This window comes from Tiliqua scincoides, chromosome 2 (genome assembly GCF_035046505.1).
Source record: "Tiliqua scincoides isolate rTilSci1 chromosome 2, rTilSci1.hap2, whole genome shotgun sequence".
Classification (NCBI taxonomy): domain Eukaryota; kingdom Metazoa; phylum Chordata; class Lepidosauria; order Squamata; family Scincidae; genus Tiliqua; species Tiliqua scincoides.
In genome coordinates this window covers 62,265,222-62,281,896 of record NC_089822.1, presented here as the reverse complement: position 1 = coordinate 62,281,896, position 16,675 = coordinate 62,265,222, and the positions used below count along the sequence as shown (strand labels likewise).

Below are 16,675 nucleotides of genomic sequence, written 5' to 3'. Positions count from 1 at the left end.
TGGTGGAAAGCATCAAGCCAACATTAAAGTTCTGGAAGAAGAGCTTGAGGACAGTACCTTTAAAAAAAAAAAAAAAGCTTGTTCTTTTTTTCAAAATGTATAGTTTTCTTCTGAGCTAACTGGTAGTAGGGAGAATCAGGATTTAAAAAAATAATCTTCATTGAACTGGGAAGTGAATAATTGACATTTTCTCTTGAAATTCCTTGCACCTTGTGTCTCCTAGTGCTTTGTGATTAATAGTTCTACAAACTGTCCATGAATTTATGTATTGGCATAGATTTAAAGAGTCTTACTAATAGAGAAGGGCACCACCTGTTATGGTTCCAGGAGTATTTTTGTGATTGTCAATGTAAAAGCAGGTGGTTGAATGACAGCAGCTCAGAGCAGGGCCTTCTCTATAGTGATACCTTATATGTGCAGGGTGACCAGATTCAATGGAGGACAGAGTGCCACTACCTTTAACCATTGTACAGAAGAGAGAATTTTGGCACGTGCAGCTTTTTTAAACCCTTCCTTATTGAGCTGCACCTACCAAAATTCCCTCTGCTATACAATGATTAAAGGTATAGGTGCTCTATTCTCCATTGGATCTGGTCACCCTGTGTATGTGGAACTCCTTGTCACTTGAAATCAGATTGGCTCCTTCTCTACCTATATTTTAGCACCAGCAGAAGATTCATTTGTTTCTATTCTATATGGGGATGTATTTTAGTTTTGGTTTTGTCTGTTTCTCTGCTGCCATATGATGTGTTTTTGATAGTGCTTTGTCTGATTTTGCTGTAACATTTTTATTTGGTGCTGTTTTATTTAACTCTCCTTGATTACCATCAAGTGGTGGGATGCAAATATTTTAATTCCTGCAGGTGCACTGCAGGGGTTTAGGGAAGAGTCATTTATTAGTAGTGCCATTGGGGGAAGTGAGCCTCTCACAGGCAGCACAATGTATTTTGTAAGTTGTGTGTCTTGACAGTTTTGGTGCCTTGTCAGTGTGCTGTGAGATGAAAAGGTTGAAATTCACTGTGCTTGATGATGTAGGTGAATATAAAATCAGTTTGGAAAAAAGGAAAATGGGTTGACACAATTACACTAGATTAAAGGCCATGCAATGTATTTCTTTTTTAAAGAAAGAGTTGGGGAATTCAGTGGCAACAGGACCTATCATTAACTTCACCTGTCAGTGACCTTTTCCTTTCCTGCTAATGACTCTAAGCACCTCCTTTGGTCTTGGAATAAAGAGAGCTTTGGACATGGAATAAAGAGAGCAAAAGATGTTTTTGGAAGGATTATGGAGATGGAGACTGAAGGAGGTTCTTAAGAAGATGCTCAGGCATTCTGTCACCATGCTCAATGTGCATGTCTTCCCCTTAAACAATTGCAGATTATCTTGAGGGAACTTTAGCAATGATTTCTGAACAGGATTGGCACTGAGCAGGAATTGGAGTTGCAAGCTCCATAGAGCATGCAAAGACCATTTACCTAGCAGAGCCCACTCTTGGATCTCAGTAACTTTGTGATCTCTGTTGTGAACTCAATAATTCTGAAGTGCGTTCCACTGCAATTGATAGGACTTAGTTCTGAGTCAGTGTGTTGATGTGCTATTGATATGCTTTAAGTGGAGTTGAAAGTAACATGTTGAAGACTGCAATTTTAGCAATAGTTGTGACTAGAGGCTGACTAGATCAATAACGAATGAATTGTGCTATTGTTTAGCTATCTACCTGCAACAAAGTCTCCCCTGAAGGGGCTCATTTTGGAACACAGAAAAAAGAGTAAACAGAGTAAAACACTGAATAATCCGAATATATAAACTAAAATGACATAAATAGTATTACAGGGGCCTTGTCTAGTCAAGGACTTAGAACCCTATTCAAAAGGGCTCACACAGTGTTGTAAATGTGCCATAAGCCAAACCTGTGACACTTATTGCCAGGCCAGTTTCAGCACCGGGTCAGCACGAGCCCATACTGAGCCAGCACCAGAGGAGTGATGACTGCTGTCCGGAGCAGGGGAGGGAGCGGGGCCGTAGGGGTGCGCAGATGGTGACAGGCCCTGCTGTAATAGCCTAACACCCCTCCCAGCCCAGGAGACCTGGAGCAGGAATCTGCACCTGCTCGATAGGAGGCACAGATCCAAGGAGACTCATTGGGGCCACTTGGGGATTACACGGGGTAAGGGAATGTAAGCTCACTTACTCTGAGTAGATCCTGCACTACTATAACCTCATGGGATGGAGCAGTAGCCACTTTGGTGCCACTGCAGCCTTGGGCACTGGGAAGAACAGGACTGGGCAACCCGTCACACATTGGCCAATGCATTCCAGGAGAGCTGCCCCACTGGAGCTTTTTCACACATGAAACTAAAATGCCTGTATGTTGATAATACACAACCGAAAGCAAAGGAGAGCAATTTTTCCAAAAATGTATACTTGTTTTCTGTAGGAGTGTAGAAGGTTGCATTAATGTTATACAAGGAAGTGGATAAATGCTTCCAGGAACCTGTATAAAATATCCATTGACTCCTGTCAGAAAAAAAAGACAAGAAGTGCAGTTGCTTTTTGAGCAGAGAAAGCACACAAATACAGAACATTAGCTTTATTGTGTCATTATGGAGAAGGCCCCCTCGCATGTCATCACCAAACAAACCTCTGTTGGTGGCGGAACATGCAAGAAGGTTTAACTAAGCCTAGACATTGTCTGTGAAAGCTCTTGGCTTGCTGGAGCACCCCTATAAGAAGCTGCATTCCCCTAACATGCAGGAGCCTTCATGGGCACCCAGCATGTGAAAATCCCTTCTCTGGAGGTCGGATTTAGGTGCTCGTTACCAACGTGCTGCTGACACCAGAAGAAGCCACTTCTGCTGACACCAGAAGAAGCCTTTGGAGTTTATGTTTGCATTGTTGATTAGAGGCAAGTTTTTTTGGCTGCTGTGGCTTTTATTTGCTGCCTTCTGATCTGCTGTGTTTGCAAATCCTTCTTGTCCTGGGTTGTTTGAACTTAATTTGTTTTAGCGTATGATGCTTTTAAAAAATATTTGTATGCATATTCTTATATTTATAATTCACATGCCTCTGTTTTGCTCCCACCGCCCAGAATGGCTCCAAAGGGGAGGGGGAAGAGGAGGGGTTGCCTGCATGATGTGGTGAGGCTCCCTGTAAAACAGAGCACCTTGACCCCTTCTAGCTACGCCACCGCATACTACATAACCAAATATGTGCTGGAATATCAGGTAAAAACAGAATAAATGACCAGATGGGAGCCAACCACTTTTTGTAGTCTTGATCTTTAGAGGTCTGGTGTAGAGGTTTAGAAAGTGAGCTGTGAATTAGGATTGCCCTGGGTTCAAATGTCACCTTGCCAAGATCTCACTTGCTGCAACATGGGGATAATAATACTTATCTACCTTATAGTTTTGTAATGATAACAAGAGAATTCATGCAAAGTTCTGTGAATGCCTGGAAGCGCTACACAAAAACCAACAACAAACTAACAATACAAGCGTTAAGGGCATAGTCGGATTTGTTAAAGAAAACCAACTCTGCCTCATCTTGCTCCAGCTGACTTCTAATTTCCAGTCACCCAGAAGCCAGTGATAATGTTTATCTACCTAATCCAAATCCAGTTTTATTTTTGCTCTCTGACAGATGTCTGTGCCGAAATGGGCTCCCTCATAAATGCATCACCGGCTTTGCTTTGTCTTTCTAGTATTCTGCACCTGGAGACTGAAGCTGATCAGGTAGAGAGGACAGGCAAGCAGGGAAAATGCTGCTGAATGCAGATAATGAGGCATAACGAGATACCAGTGACACATAGCACAGTTGTCACATTTCCCCCCTAGGCAAATGGATGCGCTCCAAAGCTTATGCCAGGCAGCAGAAGGCTTTCTGTTTGACTTCCATTGGCATTTGGGTCTGAATTCCTATAAGGGGAGTTCTCCAATCTGGAGATATTTTCGGTGCAGTTTCAAATCATATCAGTCCTGCCTGCAGGATGTGGACAACTGCCGTTGAATGCTAATTGGATTGGATGTGGTTCTTAGTAAACAGCAACTGACCAACATGCTCCAGCTAATTTCAGGGAGCTCTTGACACGCGCATGTAATTAGCACCCACAGAGAGGTTAGCTCCGTTCCCTTGACAATCTTGATTGTCAGTCACATGTGCTGTAATGTGGGTAGGGTAGCTATGTGTGTGCAGAGAGAGACAGTGATTGACATTTGTGGCCGGCAGCTTTTCTGTTTCAGTGGGAGAGACTTGCATTGTCTGCTCCTCTGCTCAGCTGAGGCATGACACGTAGAACATGACGTCAGGAGCCAAGCGCTGATAGAAAGAAACAACTTGTCCCTTTGCTGTGGCATCAGAACCCATCTCAATCCCTGCACAAGTGCAGCAAGCAGCCACTGACTGGGAATCTACTATTCCCAGTCCTAAATGCTGTTGCTGCAGTGAAGCAGATGCGGCCCTGGTTTTGGACAGTGCCTTGCCAAGAGACTAGTTTGTCCACAGAGAAGATTCTCCTGTCAGGGCATGGAGTTTCATGCATGGACATCATGTCAAAGCATGGTTTGGTATTACATGAGGGTGCCTTGGGCTCATGCCCCCCCCCCATGCATGCTCTGATTCCCTCACTCCCTGGTGCATGACAAACTCTGAGGTCCAATTGATAGCACTGCTCTCAATTTTGATGTTGCCTCCCAATTGTAGAGGATGAGGGTTGTGGCTAAATCGCCTGGGGCAAGTGTGGGTGTATGGAGCGTCAAATGTGAATACTGTACAACAAGCTGTGATGTTGTAGAAAGTTCTTATTGCTTATGAGGTGCTGACGTTAAGGTGGAAGCTTAAACTGCCATGTTTTTAAATGCATAAATGAAATTGTCAGCATTAATTCCTTGAAACCACAGGACTTTTAAGAGAAGTGCACACGCACACTTGCTGACATGGTATTCACTTATAATGAGCTACCTTCAGATTTCAATTTGTCCTTCTTTCTTGTAAGAAGACACTGGTGTCGCACGGGAGGTGCGGGGGGTGTGGGTTGCACCAGGTGACGCGCTGGGTGGTGACGTACCCTGGGGGGAGGATGCGCTAACATAGCAGGGTTAGGAGCTACCATGTCTTGCCATACACCGTTGGATGCAGAATGGTCAGCGGAGTGCAGTGCAAGAAACAGAATTGAAATAGCTCCTTTCGTTCAAAGGTTATGGCCAAAAAACCAGAAGGAAAAAGGCATGGAGACCTATGGAAAGTGAAAGTGAGCCGTATTGCGCGTTTACTCGCGAGTAGGCATACTTGCCATAGTCCGTCAGAAAGGGCACGCTGAGCGGAATCCAGTGACACCAGAATGGTCCTGATCCAATGAATGCAGCCAACCCAAAACACCGAGAAGCTCCCCTCTTCCAGCTGCGAGTCTGAGCCCGAAACAAAGCCACGTGGTCGCGTTTTCTCGCAGGTAGGCGGTCTTGCCTTAGTGGAGGTAGGCTGAGAGGCTCCAAGGATGTCAGAATGGTCCTCATCTGATGAGTGCAGACCTCAAAAACACTGGAGAAGGAGGTTCCTCCCTCCCAGTTTATGGAGCCTTATGGAAAGCAAAGCAGCCTCACAGTCGCGTTTACTCGCGAGTAGGCAGATATGCCTTGGCTGGTGGTCAGGCCAGGCAAAAGGGAATATGAGGACACCAGAAGGGTCCTGATCTGATGGAGCTGGAGTGCAACAGAAGGCAGCCTCCCCCCCTAAAAAGAACAAAAAAGAGGCTTGTATGGTAAGGGGAAAGTTTTCTATTTTGCACTTGCAAAGCCAGGAGGGTCTTTATCTTGATATGCCTGAAATAGAAGACCTTTAAACTGGGCACTGGGGAGGGCTGGAAATCTCACTGATTCTTTTTGGGGGGGTTTTATTGCAGGCAGACTACAGAGTAAGCCCCATTGACCACTATGGGGCTTACTTCAGAGTAGACATGCATAGGATTGGGCTCACAGGCTGCAATCCTACCCACACTTTCCTGAGAGTAAGCCCCATTGACCACAATAGGACTTACTTCAGAGTAGATTCACTTGGTGGAACAGGACTGGCTCCTCATTATTTAATTATTTTATTTTAATAATTATTTATTTTAATTTGCTTGATGATGTCACTTCTGGCTATGACATAACTTCCAATGGGTCCTGGACAGATTGTCATTCTAAAAAGTGGGTCCCAGTGCTAAAAGTTTGAGAACTGCTGCAATAAGTTGTTAGTAGGTTGACACCGGGGTGTGTGTGTGTGTGTGTGTGTGTGTGTGTGTGTGTGTGTGTGTGTGAGATTCTACAAGTTTTCAAAATCATTATAATAAGAATTTGGAGGAATAATACCATCATGTCATATATCAATCAATGTGTAATTTCATGCAGAATGCAATGAAACAATCCACATTAAAATATCTGTGTTCTAACAAAAGGTACAGCCAAAAAACCGATGGGGGTGAGGCGATGGTACATTACCACGCCCACCTGGGTCGTTGCCCCGCCCACTGCATGGGGTGACGTGCAGGCCTCCCGCACCAGGTGACACGAATCCTAGTGATGCCACTGTAAGAAGATAGCTGATGGATCAGGCCCAAAGCCTGTCTCATCTTGTTTTCCTAAAGAAAAACCATACAGTTACTGGGAGACACAAAATACACAACATACAGGATGCGCCTGTGGCCACCGGGTGACATTGTCAGGAACCACTTTAGTTGTTGCTGTTGCTTTTTCAGAAGCCAATATACTCAGTAAGAAGGTTCTGTGTGGTCTGTGAAAGTCCATTTGGTCTCCTTGGATGGCTCTTGGATAGCAGTGGTCTTGCAGCATTAGCCATAATGACATTGCTCTGATTTCAATAATTCAAGAGGTCATTGCTCTGATTTCATTTGTGTTCAAAGCACTGTAGAACATGATCTATTTTGATAACGCAAAGCATAAGATTACCCCTTTTGGGTTTGTAGGACACAGGCCCTGAGTGATACAAAGAGACTTAAACACAGAATCGATGAAGTGTCTAAGAGTGTCCTATCTAAGACCATTCAGAGTTTTCAGTTCTTACCCATACTATTGAAAAGCCTTCAATGTGCAAGAACAATGAGGCTGTTAATAGAAAATATAACCATCATAAACAGAAGCTGGAGACAACTGGATTCAGATTGTTTCTGGACAAACCTTTGTAATGTGTGTTTATCACATCCATATTTTATGATTGAGGATGCTTCTAATGTTCCTTTTGTCTGTACTTTCAAAACTGCTTCCTCCCAAGTAAGCACTTTTTGTTTTGCAAGCTCATGGATATCAAGCAGAGGAATGAGAAATCGATTAAAGCTTGGACAGGTATGCATATTTTACTTACTATCAAGGTTGCAGATGTATAGGGTAGCATTATTCAAACAACACTAGGAGTAGAATATTTGTCCAGAAAAATGCCCAAAGGCTAAAATTGCCAAACTAACATCCCAATCCTATGCATGTGTACTCAAAAGTAAGTTCCATTTTGTTCAGTGTATATAAGATTACAAGTAAGTGTATATAAGATTACAGTCTTTGGAGACCTATGGACCATTTACAATTGCTGATCAGAAGATTCGTTGTTGTAAATGACACAGTGGCACTGTATATTGTGTAGAGCCATCAGCAAAAATGACCGATGGACCTGGTCTGCATTGGAACAGATAAGGGGCTGGTGGGGCCAGATTGTGGGTGGTTTGGGGGAAGTTGCAGGTGGGTCACAGGAAGGGCAGGGGGTGGGAGGGCAGAAGGGGAAGGATCTTGACTGCAGTCACGCACAAAGGATCTTATCCCTCTTTTCTGACCTGGACCCATCCCCTTCCTCTCTGTCTTTTGCCAGCAAAGTAGCTAGCTAGCATAGGTCTTAGGTGTTGGGTGTCATAGGTGCTGGGTGTTGCAAATGTGTCATAAGGCATGTCCACAACACCCAGAGAGGAGGGGCACTGGCCCTGTGCCAGTCAGCCCTTGGCCCAGCCCTGGAGGGACACTGCCTGGAACAAGGTAAGAGCTCCAGGTGGTGGTAAGGGCCTTCTGGGTGGGGGGAAGGCATTCTGGGGCAGGGGGAGGGCAGGGCAGGGTAGCGGCAGTGACTGGCCCAGGAGGCGGGTGGGACTAGTGAAGCTGTTCCACCAGATCCTATCCTCCATGCCGGGCTGCAAAACCCAACATGGAGGCTTTCAAGTCTGTACCAACAAAATAGCTGGTGCAGACTTGAAAAACCCCATTGCGGGTACTGGAGCTTTCCCCAGGGGAAGAGGACAAATGTCCACTTCCCCCATGGAGACCTCTGGTAGCCCCAGCAGCATTGCTATCCAGCGGTAGGCATTTTTATGCCACTGCCACCAGAGATAGGATTGGACTGTAGGCAGTCTACCAGAAGGTAAGTAAAAAGAGGTGTTTCTACCTCTTCCTGGCTGTGTGATAATCTTATCTCCACTTCATGCAGTGTCTGTTCCATCAGAGCGACTACATGGCAGAAGAAGATGGGGGTATCATTTGGTTGTTAGTGCCCATCAGCCAAAACTTTTTTCATACAAAAAAAAAAAAGAAAAAGAAATTTAGCTTGGTGTAATGCATTTTACCCTTTTCATGTAGTGTTTATAAGATACATTGCATTCAAACTTCTATTCTCAAAATACAATGAAAATGTTAGCTAGTGCTGTGAACCTAAACATCTGCACCATCGTAACTGGTGGTGGCTCTTTACAATGCTGCAGGGCAACTTTTAATAGTCACTCAACAGTTGATATTTACAAGGACAACTCAACAGTGGTTTTTATGCAGATGCAAAGCTGCTGTGACTGATCTCCTTTCTTATACTCATATAAAAGCAGATTTCTGTGGACCCTATGGTGGACGTTTTTGCACAATTTTCTTATGGCCCAATCCTATCTAACTTCCCATACGGCAATGCAGAAGCACCAGCATGGCTTCCACTGTATCCCATGTGTGTGTGTGTGATTTGGCTCCTGGAGTTCTCTCGGAGTAAGGCAGTGGTTCCCAACCTTTGGTTGAGTCACTACCCCTTTAAGAAGGGTAGTGACCCAACCAATGACCTGTACAGCACTTCTGGGTTTTGCTGCCACCACCAAATGCATGTAAATTAAAAAACAACAACACCCAGCAATGGCGGTGGCAGCAGCAATGGCTGTACTAATGGCACCTATAGGTCCCCAGTCAGGTTGCTACACTTCTTAAGGGGATAGTATCCCAAACAAAGGTTTGGGGCATTTGCTCCCTTGTCCATGGATAAGCTCCAGTAGCTGCTATGGGTCAACTTGGACCTGTGCTAGCTTGATTGCTGGTGCACGTTGACCCACACAGGCATATCAGGACTGGGAAAGGGGTCAGGATTTGGTGTGTGCCACCACTGCCAATTCTACCTCCTCCTGGGTCTGATCTGCCCTTCTCTCTGCCCCCATCATTACTTGTTAGTGCTGTGGTGAAGGGACAGAAAACTGACTTTTCAACTGTAGGAATTAAGCCTTGGCTAAGGTATGAATGAGCCAGGGTCCTGACCAATAAGGCTGCAATCCTGTTTGGACCTGACAAGATGTTTGCACAGGGATTCTATGGGAATTAGAATTACTGAGCCAAAAAATCTTTAACCTTCAGTGGTTTCTGATGCATTTGCACATAGGTAACAGAACAATAGTGGAAAGCCAGAACAAAGTTGACATGTGTTGGTTGTGCTTTATATTATGCAACTTATTTTAGAAGACTTGATGACACAAACTCCAGGTTAGCTGGATGGAAGTAAGAGATGCTTCCTCGCAAATACACTCAGGATAATCCAAGGTGATCTTGAGAGCACTGTACTTATTAGTCACAAGGTCTTTGAATCCTGTGCCTGATAATGGATCACCTTTTTATTAGGTGGCAGGCAGCAAGGCTACCATTTTATGGTCCTTTTGGGGATTTCAGTTGTCTTACAACTTTTGTATGTATTTTGAGAAAGGCTACAAGTTTCATCTTTGCTTCCTTTGATTTTTTTAAAAAGACCTTCAAGATGAATTAAAAATTTATGCTTCTGTCTGTTCAACTTGCCTTAGATTCTCTTGAGTAATGTTCCTGATGCTGATTAAGTTGAATTTTAGCTTTATTTTTTCCCCTGATTGATCTTAAGTTGTATTTATTACTGGGGGAGTACACTCTTTGGCTTTTAGTAATTTATAAAATGGCTAGTCAGATCACCCTTGAAAAAAAAGATAAGAAATTGAGTTTGGGCTTTTGGTACTTGTATAAATATAGATAATAGGAACCCAAGTCCTAAATCTACCACTGTGGGTCCTGGTTCTAAAATAATTCATCTAGACATTAAAGGTGAACTATAGGGCAAAAATAAAATGTGAGTTAAATCCATAAAATAAAATATATTTCCAGTGCCCTCATAAAGACAAGTGAAAGAAAGGCATTCATCAAAGAAGTTGAGTTTCAACTTTTTGTATTAACTTTTTCATTTTAACATGCCTCAGTCCTATTTAGCGGCTGCATTTGTCCTATTTAGCGGTTCAGAACATAGAAGAGGGAAAAACATGCAGGATCGCTAAATGCTGAACACTTACATGTACACATGCACACACTCAACATATTGTTTATATTATTTAAATGAGATTTATGTCTCATTCTTTCTCCAAGGAACTCTGGATAGCATACATAGAATTTTCCATTATATTCTTAACTCTAAACTGTAGGTTGACCTGAGAGATTGGATTTGCCCAAGCCTCCTAGTTAACCTCATGGGTGAGATAAAACCTGAATCCTGATCTCCCTAGTTCAAGTACACAAGTCTACCTATTACACTGGACCAATATTCCATTGGACAGCCTAGTTTAGGGCCTTGTCCCAGGGAACCCAGCATCCAGTCATTGAACAGTGCAAATGCATGCATACTTATTTAGGGGTCCCAGTGTGTTCAGTGGGGCTTACCCCCAGCATGTTTGTTTAGGATTGTAGGCTGTATAACAGCCCACTAAAGCAAGCCAGAATACTGGTTGTCTAAACCAAGGTAGTTCCTGTGTTCCCCTGATAGTCAGGACATGATGTGATACTAGCCTTTGGGAATCAGCCAGCACTTGGACATATAAGACAGATTATTTTAATACGTCTGATCATCACAAGCCACATGTGAAAAGCCACGCTGCTCATCTGATAGTTCACAGTATGGTTAGAGATGATTGCAGGCCGAGGTGTTTTGCCTGGCTGGTCTAGTGATGGTGGACACCTACTGTGCCCATGTGTTTGTGCAGACTGCCACTGTCTAGACATGGCCTCAGTTTCTTACAAGGATCCCCTAACAAATGAAAATCTTGCTGATAGATCTCTTTAGAGCTACACCTTTTATGATTTTGTTCTGTTATAAACACCAATAAAAGATTTGGATTATAGTATTACACATAATTTTAATGAAATACATTTTGATGGAAACTTGGAAAGTAATATTATCATCACAAATGGCAGCCCTCCCAAAACAGAAGATGATTTATTATATTTCTCAGGTGGCTCTCTGACTGAAGGTAACCTAGGTTAGCATTCAGTGTTAAATATCCACCTCCACCACCCCAAACCCACAATTTCAACAAGAATGCACAGAACAGTGCATGAGATTATTGCTACATTCTTGCCAAGCAAGCTCTCAAGGAAAAAAATGCAGAAAAAGTGATTGCTAAAGGAAGAGGTCAAACAGAGATGCTCAGGCTGCAACATGTGCATTTGTTTCCCACGTAAACTCAGTGACGTTTCTTAATGAACGCAAGCCAGACACTACAGCGTTGCCTCAAGACAAACTTGAAACTTAGTACTTCAGTTAGATGCAGGCAATTGCAGGGTGTACTCTTCAGTTGGGGGCTTCTTCATTTTCATCACTGGCATTCAGCATTTTTAGTCTTTGCTCAAGTCTTTCTGTCCATTCATTTCTGAGTCTGATTGGAAGAAAGAGAGCTGGTTACTATGTGCACTGCCAAGTAAGGAGGAACATGTTAGAAAAGAAAAGCATCACTTTTTTGTGGGGGGGGGGGGCACTCATGAGAAATTTCTTCTCAACTTTTCTTGCTGCCTCTCTGGAAAAGGATATTCTCCCTAGGAAAGCAGTATCTAGTAACCCCAGGGACAAACTCTCATGGAAAGACAGAATATGCTAACTGAACATTCACCAACAGAGCCACAACTATTCTGAATGTGGCTGCTGGCATGACCACCTACTGCTGAAATAACTGTGCTGCTTAGTGTAAACATGTGAGTAAGAATGATTGCAAAAGCCATTGTGAACTGGCTGTGTTTGAGCTTGAGTTCTAAAGCTCTGTAGAGAGTTTGGTGCCCTAAGAAACAGGGATACTTACTTTGTTCCATATTTTAAGAAGATATATCTTGTCCTTCCACTTAGGCTCAAGTACATAGGATAGTAATAAGATGCATGGATCTTTTAAGTAAAGGAATGATGTGGCACTGTTACGCCATTCACTCTTGCTTCTGGGCCTACGAATCCATACTCAGCCCTGTTGGCTTCTACTTTGGCCACTCAGTGCAAACCTGTGGTCCACTTGCTTTCTCCAACAAGCACTTTACTTCATAGACACACTTATACTGTGTGCCTTGAGGCAATTCACCCCCACAGCTACACAATTCACTAATGCAGTCTCATATACTTAACCCATTTCTTCCCAGGCCACAGTTGTACACATTTGATCCCTGTTGCATTTTACATATATATACATAAAGGAGGAGTTTTTATTATTCAGACTAACACATGATATGAAACACTCCCTCTACCTTTACATGAGACCATCACACAAGGGTTTTCCACCAACAGCACATAAGTAAAGGCAGCAAAGAAAATAACCAATATCATCGAATTAGCTAGAATTGTCTTCTTACTGTACTGCACTCTTAGTCCACTTGATCTTCTCATCAACAGCGGGACTCATAACTAGCTGAGACTGAATGACTCCTTTCTGCAAAGCTCACTAACTGAGGCTACAATCCTATGCACACTTTCCTGGGAGCATGTCCCATTGAACTCAGTGGGGCTTACTTTTGAGTAGACATGCATCGGATTGGCTGTTAAATACTCTTTTTCCTTCCTACAGGCACCTGTTATCAATTCCACATTAAAGCCTGTTACCTTACCAACCTCTCTTTACTCTCCAAAAAGTCCCCCATCCTTCAAATCACTTACAGTCTTTACCTTATCTGGACAGTTTGTATCAACCCTTCTTCCCAACTTAATATACAACCTCTGTGACAGGCACAAATAACAGCCATAAATTGACATGACTATGACTCACAATGGCTATATGCTACCTCCAAATTCAGAGGTGATATGCTTTTAAACATTGCTTGCTTGGGAGCAACAGTGGGAGAAGTATATGTGCCTTCATCTCCTGCGTGTGAGCTGATCCAACAAGGTCATCTGAATACTGTGTTCTTATGACAGTACTCCCAGCCATACAATGCCTGACACTGAAACAGTGATGGTTCACATGATCAATTTTGAAGTACAAGCAAGTGGATCTTTTTATCTAAATTTGTGTCCAGTCTACAGTCTGATTTAGAGTATCATTCTCACCTATCTACTAAATGCCAAATATAGAGCCATGTACTCACTTTGCCAGTGCACTTTTTTGCTTACGGTCTTTTTCTGCTTCAAGATGCTGAGTCTGTTTCTCAATGGTCTTTTCCCAGAAGTTTTTTAGCTCACCAGTTTCACAGACAAGGACTTCATGGCGAAAATATGGACTATTCATTTTCTGGAAAGGGAAGAGACAAGAGCCCCCTCCCAGTAATTAGGAGTTAACAGGGCTTCCCCCCCACATTTAATAAGATTCATACTGTGGCCTACTTTGCAATGTAAATTTCAGGAGAATGAATTAGCTTTTCATTCATAAAGCAATTGCAGTTGCAGTTCATAATTGTTCACCTAGCAGAGCCTGCAATAAAAATATCTTTCACTTCCATATAATTGTTGTAGTGACCTTTTTGATCAAAACACAGGATAAAGTTATGGCTTTCACTTTTGCATATTCATGAAGACTTTTTTGCATCCATACACTAAGAGAAGTAATGGGAAAATAGCAGTGACATTTTCAAGGCATTGCAAACATATCAATTACTGTGAATTACTAATACACTCATTTTTCTGTTCCTTGAAATGCTGCAATACTTACCAAACAATTTATCTCTGGCACATATGCACCTGTTAGCTTTTTTTAGACCTTCGAAACCTAGAATTAATAAGTTGCATTTGGATTGTTTCATAAAAGGTAATCAAAACATAATGTCCTCATATTCTACAAGTACCTGATTATGATGGGCTTAGGATTTCATATCCAGTTTTAATTGGAATATTTGATAATGTCAGGTATCAAACGTATATCTCGGGTCCTGGAGAACAGGCATCATTTCTTTGTATGCTTTGCCACAGAGGAAAGTGTCATAACAGTAGCAGAGCGCCTGCACTGCATGCAGTAGGTTCAATCCTTGGCACCTCTAGGTAGGGTTGGAAAAGACCCCTAGGTGACACTGATCGCAGTGCCAGTCAGTGTAGACAACACCAAGCCAGGTAGACCAACAGTATGACTCTGAATGAGGCAGCTTCCTTTGTTCATCATTCATAATTAAAATTGAGGAAATTTGTACCATAATGACTACTGGTGACTAATGGTCCCTCTAATTTTTTCCCCCTACTGTGTGGAATGGTGGACCCACAGCACCACAGGCTGTTGCAGGCTTGGTAGAAGCTGCAGCAGCAACACCTTTCAGGTTGAAGTTGGAGTGCCAGCTGTTGCACCATTTCCCCCTGGCAGCACAGGGTGTTCCCCAGGTAGGGATATTTGGCCAGGGCTGACATGAGACTGAGTTTTCTGGTTGTGGAAGTGCAACCAAATCATGTTGCACATGATCACAGGGAACACTGCTGGTGAGGTTTGGCAATCCCACCAGATGTTTTATCTAGGACAGTGTTTCTCAAATTGTGGGTTGGGACCCACTAGGTGGGTCACGAGCCAATTTCAGGTGTGTCCCCATTCATGTCAATATTTTATTTTTAATATATTAGACTTGATGTTGCCATGGTATGTGACTGCATTTGGGGAAATGTTACAGACCTGTACTTCGAACGGGCTCCTATGTAAATGCTTTTAACAATGCTAGTAAATGGGACTTACTCCTGGGTAAGAGTGTGCAGGATTGCAGCCTAGGATTATTAAAAATTTTCCTGCTTGATGATATCACTTCCGGTCACAACATCACTTCCGGTGGGTCCTGACAGATTTTCATTCTAAAAAGTGGATCATAAGAACATAAGAACAGCCCTGCTGGATCAGGCCATAGGCCAGTGGTATTCAAACTGGGGCAGGGTCCTGGTCCCTTTCCCCTTAAGGGGTGGGGGCAACCAGGAGGCAGGGAGGAGGCAGCGGCGCAATCCCCAGGATCGCACTGCTCAGGGGGGCTGCAGGGGCTTGGGTACACTTGCCCAATCTCCTGCAGCCTCCCGGGGGTGCGGGGAGCCCTGCACGACCTTCAGCAGGGCTCCCCAGGTCAGGGAAAGTGGGTCTCCCCAGGTCAGGGAGAGTGGGGCGATCGCGCCTCGCCTCCGCTAAACTGGAAGCGGAGCGCGATTGCTCCACTTTCCCTCCTGACGAGTCTGCAGGGACTGGGGTGCACCCTCCAGTCCCTGCAGCAGCCGTCCCTGGGTGCGGGGAGCCGGGTGCGAGCGCCTGCAGGGCTCCCCAGGTCAGGGAAAGTGAGAGTGGAGAGATCGTGCTCCACTTCCGGTTTTGTGGAGGCAGAGCGCGATCTTTCAACTCTCACTTTCCCTGACCTGGGGAGCCCTGCAGGCGCTCGCACCCGGCTCCCCGCACCCAGGGACGGCTGCTGCAGGGACTGGAGGGTGCACCCCAGTCCCTGCAGCCCCCTGAGTGACGCAATCCTGGGGATCACGTGGCTGCCATCCCCCTGCCCCTGCTGCCGCCCCTTCCCGCCCCCACAAAGACTTACTGCAGGTTTCAAACTCCCTGAGAGTTTGAAAACCGCAGCCATAGGCCCATCTAGTTCAGCTTCCTGTATCTCATAGTGACCCACCAAATGCCTCAGGGAGCACACAAGACAACAAGAGACCTGCATCCAGGTACTCTCCCTTGCATCTGGTATTCTGACGTAGCCCATTTCTAAAATCAGGAGGTTGCACATACCCATTATGGCTTGTAACCCGTAATGGATTTTTCCTCCAGAGACTTGTCCAATCCCCCTTTAAAGGCATCTAGGCCAGATACCATCACCACATGCTGTGGCAAGGGGTTCCACAGACCAACTACACGCTGAGTAAAGAAATATGCTAAGTAAAGGTCCCAGTGCTAAATGTGTGAGAACCACTGATCTAGAAGATGTTGTGAGATGGGTCCACTGAATCAGGAAGGCAGGTTTCAGTGGCATAATAATAATAAAATAATAATAATAAACTTTATTTCTATCCCGCCCTTCTCCCTAAAGGGACCCAGGGCGGCTTACAACATATTAAAAACAGATTAAAACATAATTTAACAAACAAATAAAAACATATTAAAAACACATTAACAGAAACCATAAAAACAGTAGTCAGATAAAAGTCAGAATAAAAAGAGCATAAAACAGCAGTTCATAGAGAAATCAGACCTGTAAAAAACAACTAAAAGAT

General features: G+C 43.9%; 1 protein-coding gene across 1 annotated transcript; it reads right to left on the bottom strand.

Annotated features, from left to right (window-relative positions):
• Nucleotides 1–11,842: 11,842 nt before the first annotated feature.
• Nucleotides 11,843–13,748, bottom strand: LOC136638525 (protein FAM240B-like). The gene is made up of 2 exons (XM_066612569.1): nt 13,609–13,748; nt 11,843–11,927 (listed from the first exon to the last, which is right to left on the bottom strand). The coding sequence occupies exons 1-2, from the start codon at nt 13,746–13,748 to the stop codon at nt 11,843–11,845; spliced, it is 225 nt and encodes a 74-aa protein (XP_066468666.1).
• Between the last annotated feature and the right edge of the window lie 2,927 nt (nt 13,749–16,675).

Bases quoted from the DNA above. Each gene is read 5' to 3' on its own strand.
- LOC136638525 (XM_066612569.1), bottom strand. From the start codon at position 13,748: ATGAATAGTCCATATTTTCGCCATGAAGTCCTTGTCTGTGAAACTGGT. The intron at 11,928-13,608 runs GTGAGTACATGG...TCTTCCAATCAG, and splicing joins CAAAAAAGTGCACTGGCAAA to ACTCAGAAATGAATGGACAG.